At 31.1% G+C, this 5533-nt stretch overlaps 1 protein-coding gene across 1 annotated transcript; it reads left to right on the top strand.

The window, feature by feature from the left end:
• Nucleotides 1-3402: 3402 nt before the first annotated feature.
• Nucleotides 3403-5317, top strand: LOC122578871. Its single transcript, XM_043750920.1, has 3 exons — nt 3403-3601; nt 4062-4267; nt 4802-5317. The coding sequence occupies exons 1-3, from the start codon at nt 3512-3514 to the stop codon at nt 5061-5063; spliced, it is 558 nt and encodes a 185-aa protein (XP_043606855.1). The 5' UTR covers nt 3403-3511; the 3' UTR covers nt 5064-5317.
• The last annotated feature ends 216 nt before the right edge of the window (nt 5318-5533 follow it).

Here is a 5533-nt window from a genome sequence, read left to right as displayed (position 1 = left end):
CTTTTTAACCTCGTCAATTTTTAACCTCTTCTAGAATATACACTTGATCAGTAAATGAACATGTTGGGTGTAAACGCAAATGTCATAATTATTAACGTAAAAATAATTATAAGCATGTATACAACCTTATGGGTTACGAACCCCTTCTCTCACCATATAGTTTTAAGTGTAAGCATGTAACCTGGCCTCTTGGTCTTATATTGGGTTTGCCTTTTAAGTTGAAATAAATCTAAGCATATAAACCTTATTGGTTCTTGAGAGGCTTCTTTTTTGTTAAGATAGCACCACGTGATGGAAGTCCCAATATGGCCGTCTGAGAATCAATAGCGTCTAGGCATTATGTTTATCCTTTTAGGTTCGAAGCCTCCTGCAGAAGTTATGATTGGATTTTAATAATTTGGTTCAACTTTATCATATAACGCATAACGGGGGTATTTATGGAAACAGTTTTTTATCTTTAGGTAGATGCAAGACGTTCTGCATATTACCTTTTCCATACTCCCACTTTGTCAAAGATTGGGTATTGTTGTTGTAAAGTGTAGGTATTGGTTATTAAATTTGTGATAAAGATAGGAAATATAAAGATGTACGTATTGGACTCGTGATTAGCTGGTTGTATTTGGACTTGGGCTCTCACAGGTAGGCTGGATTTTTTTGGAACAGTAGGTGGGCTGGAACTATAAACTATTAACTTAATTAATATTACATGGGCTTTTTTTCCGAAAGGCAGTCTACACTCTACATGGTCTTAATTCTTAAAGGAGGTACGACGCATCTCAACAAAGAGGTCACACACAAGACACAAGAATTCCAATGTAGTCGTTTTAACTTTTTGTCAATACTATACGTCTATATCATATGTCATTCATATATGAGAAGTATTTGATTGCTATTATTACATGTATTTCCTGTTCAGTTCTCATATGAATAATATGATTGTCATTTTATATTTTCTCGTATTATTGTCTAAACTTTGATCACCAATCTAATAAGTATTTTAGGTTAGATCTACTTCTTAAACATTCCTTATATTTTACTCGTTTCCATAACATCTTCGGGTTCGGGTAGTAAAAGAATAGTTGGAATTGATCAAACGGGATATCCAGATTAATTATGATGAATATGTTAGACTAAAAAAGATTTGTCATCCCGGATAATCAAAACCATAGGTTTGTCTGTTCCTTAAACTTAAAAATGTCAAACTTGTCCCTTTATGTAACAAAATTTTCTCTCGTTTTCGAAAGAGATTGTTAAAAAAAAAAAAAGAAAAAAGCAAAATTACCTGAGATCTTTGCTGGATGCAAACGTAAAGGCATACAACCCCACATCCTCTAACCAGCCAGCTGTCTCAGTTTAACACCAACCGTTGGATGTTATTTCCATGTCACTACTTGATGGCGTTACGACGTCGTTTTCTTAAACCTCCCCCAATTTTAGCTACTTCACCGACACTCATTAAATTCCCGCCATTCCTACTTTTACTAACCCCATGTGATCTCTTAACCTCACACGCTTAATCCACTTGTAGATTCAGCTTCATCATTTGTACGTGCTTTAAATAAATACCACGCATTTCGTATTTATTTTATATGTCTACATATTTATTCTTATTTCAATTGTCAGTGTTTTATTTATCCCTTTTTCAAAGCTAAATTACTCGTAATGAATTTTTAATACTCGTATATATTTTTAATCATCAGAATAAAAGGAAGAAAAGAAACGGAGGCCAACAATTTTTAAAATCCTTTGAAGATTACAAATATATTATATTTTACTTAAACTAAATTTTAATTTAAAGGCATATTTGTGTGGCAAAACAATAAAGGTGTATCAATTTAAAATAAGAAGTGATTTTTATACCGTAAATATTGATATATCAACATTACCATATATAATTTTTAGAGTATATTGTACAAGCTTGTAAAAGCCGTAAAGTATGTTTATGATTATTAATAAATTAATAAAAATTGTGATATGAAATGTGAAACTGAATTTGAAAAATAAAATAAAATATGGTATATTGTTGACAACTAGATTATTTTCCCGCGTAATACGCAAGCTAAATATATTAAGTTTTCATAATAACATAATTAGGAGTTATAAATATGAAATATTAAAATCTAATGATATTTATTTTCATAATAACATTCTTAGTAGTTGATCTTCGTACGCAATGCAACTTCTTTATTTTTTTTATTATTAACATATGTTTATTTTTATTGATTGGTATATAGTTTAATATAAAAGTAAGCTCTACGACAGTTAATTATTAATAATATATAGAAACTATATAAGAGAACTTACCAGATTTTTTCATGTTTTTTTTGCTATTTACAGGGTACGACCATACATGACTTGGTCAATGGTGATGGGCGAAACATTTTATGAGTATTTTGACAGATGGACTGGCTATTCAGCTATTAAATTTTCAAGTTGATAGAATGTTTTGAGACTACTCATCCATTGAACGCCCTGAGTATGTTTAAGTCTTTAGTTATAAGTTGAGTCAGCTTGCTCACTTAAATTAGGTCAGTTTGGATGTCTAAGTTGATTCGAAATTCACATATATTAATGTAATAATATAAGAAGTTATTCTTCAAACAACATTAATGTAGATTATAGCATTTGATCTAAGTCGAAAATGAAGAACTAAGATAGGATGAACAATCTTGGCAATTACAATTGTACAAATGTCATAAGATGGCTAATTTACTTCTGGTTATTGAAATCAACCTTACGATAAGCATGAAAGATTAAAGGTACAAAGTATCTAACTGATCTTCAAGCGTTAGTGGTTTTTTTATGTAAGTGATCATCTATCTAATTGGGCAAAAAAATCAAAGCAACTTTAAATTCCCAAATCTATAAATTCCCAGATCTATAATAAAAGAAAACATATATAAATATAAATTGTATAAACATATATGCACATATATTATAACAAAAAAAACGAATGAGCTATTATTACAAAAGAATAATTAAGTCATTCTTTTTCACTTTTAAAACTTGCGATTAAGACTAATAGTTACACTTTATCACTTTTTCGTTATTTTGTATTGGTGTTCTAAATATATTAGGAGTAATAATAATTATTAAAAGCATATATGTAAGAGGGATATTTTTTGACAAATCATATAAACTATAAGTATTAATGCTGTCATTGATAAAAGATGAAATAATTAAAGTTGATTTAATGGTTATAAATCAAAGTTGGAACTTATCCAAGGGTCCCTATTTGTTTAGGATTGAATTTAAGACCTTGTTGGTAGACGTGAAATGGTCTAAAATGTCAAATCCTCATATTTAAATAAATAATAATAAATAAATAAATATTTATATATTTAATTTTGCATTCATTGTGGTTGAAAGTAACTTCATATACAATCTATATACATCTCTCTTTATATAAATGTAAAAGAAAAAAAACGAAAAACAAAACTGAAAGAAAAAACACAAAGATATATAGAAAGTTGGAAGGTGAGATCTATCTAGCTAGTCCAGATCTGTGAACATGGCTTCAAAATTATTGATGATAATTGTATCTATTCTTGATATCATTGCTTTTGGTTTGGCTGTTGCTGCTGAACAAAGAAGAAGCACTGTAAGTTATACAGTATATTATTATACTATATATTATATATACTACATTCATAAATATTCCTTGTCAACATACATGTATATATATAAGCATTCATTTTATAGCATAAGTTTAAAGAACATAGTGATAGTCCATTTATTAATATGATCGTACCAGTACTAATGCACCCGATCGAACTTTGTAGTCACTGTTTTTTTTTGTTATTTATTGACTTTGAGTATGAATATGAATATTCTAATACCGTACTATATTTTGGAACTTGAACATATATAGATTCATGTTTATTGGCTACCTTGATCAGTTTTATATGATTGGCTGTTTAATAATGTATGTAATAGATATATTAGTGATGATGAATCTAATAATGTCTGAAGTAGTAGCACTGATTAATTGATTGATTGATTGATTGCGTGAAAATGAATGTGTTGGTTTTGTGATTATATATATATATATATATATATAGGCTACAATAAGAAAGGATGCTGAAGATGAATACAACATGTGTGTTTATGATTCCGATATTTCAACTGGTTATGGTGTTGGTGCATTGTTGCTTCTATTAGCTAGCCAAGCTCTTATAATGGTGGCTAGCCGATGCTTCTGCTGTGGAAAGGCGTTAAACCCTACTGGTTCACGGGCTTGTGCAGTTATGCTTTTTATCTTTTGCTGGTATGTAGTAGTTTAGCGGTTCGCAGTTTTATTGGGTTATATAACTGGTCATACGGATAGAATCAATAGAATTACTAATTATTATCCCAGAAAAGCTGGATTACTATTGAAGTATTAAAAATTGTGAAATAATATTTGACACACTAACTATAAGCTAAACAAGAAAAAGTTATAAATCTTTGAAAAAGAGTTGTAGGTTAGCCCAGTCCATTTTGACCCAAACTTGGCTGACTGGCTCATCAGTTATCCGACCCGCCCATTTTGCTGTCCTGCCCTGATCTAAACCTGACACTCTCAATAAGTTTGTGTGCTAAACTTTTTATGCATTAAACCACCTTAAAAAGAAAATTCTTTGGAAATTTTGCACTTGAAGTATTTCAGGTCAATCTAGTGTCACGGTGTCACCCATTGGCCATTTCTACCTTACACGTATCAGCATATTACCCAACCCGCCCATTTTTTACTTCTAACATAACTACAATCCAACATTCTAAAACAAATTTGTGTGCTAAAACATTTGGTTCTGTGTCTTAGGATTACATTTATCATTGCCGAGGCCTGTTTGCTTGCGGGTTCAGTGAGAAATGGATACCACACCAAGTACAGGACCATATTCAGTGAACAACCTCCATCTTGTGAGACAGTTAGGAAGGGAGTCTTTGCAGCAGGAGCGGCTTTCGTGTTCTTCACTGGCATACTCTCCCAATTCTACTATGTGTCCTACTCAAAAGCCAGAGGCGCCTTCCAACCATACAATGGTGGTGAAGCTGGTGTGGGTATGGGAACCTATAAGTAAACCAAACATCGGTTTTCTGATGTTTCAGTATTAACACAAATATTTTAGGGATTGTTTGCACCCAGATTTATTGTCTTAGGGATTAAGTTTGTTGGATGAGGTTGCGTATGTGAAGTACTTGTTCCACATATTTTTGGTCATTCGATGTTATTGAGAATTTTATATATTTACATGTATGTTTCATCTTTCATGAGTATAAATGTTAACTGTAAACTTAGTTGTTTTGAGTTGTGAACATGCACTTATTCTGTTCTTGGACTAATCTTTGATGATCTCAAACACAAAAAGTGCTTGGGGATTTGGGTTTGTTGATCCATCCTTTGCATGAAAAGGTTTTGATGGTTCTTAAAGATAAACCTGTATAATTCATTTTACCCCTACTTAATTGCAGATTGATTAATGGTCTTATCAAGAATCCGAACATCTCACTTTGAGAGTTTCCTATAGGTGATTTCTGGTTACAAGTTATT

The sequence above is a fragment of the Erigeron canadensis genome, chromosome 8 (assembly GCF_010389155.1).
Source record: "Erigeron canadensis isolate Cc75 chromosome 8, C_canadensis_v1, whole genome shotgun sequence".
Classification (NCBI taxonomy): Eukaryota; Viridiplantae; Streptophyta; class Magnoliopsida; order Asterales; family Asteraceae; genus Erigeron; species Erigeron canadensis.
The sequence above is the reverse complement of the archived record's forward strand: the minus strand, read 5'-3'. Positions and strand labels throughout refer to the sequence as shown.

Bases quoted from the DNA above. Each gene is read 5' to 3' on its own strand.
- LOC122578871 (XM_043750920.1), top strand. From the start codon at position 3,512: ATGGCTTCAAAATTATTGATGATAATTGTATCTATTCTTGATATCATT. The intron at 3,602-4,061 runs GTAAGTTATACA...ATATATATATAG, and splicing joins CTGAACAAAGAAGAAGCACT to GCTACAATAAGAAAGGATGC. The intron at 4,268-4,801 runs GTATGTAGTAGT...TCTGTGTCTTAG, and splicing joins ATGCTTTTTATCTTTTGCTG to GATTACATTTATCATTGCCG.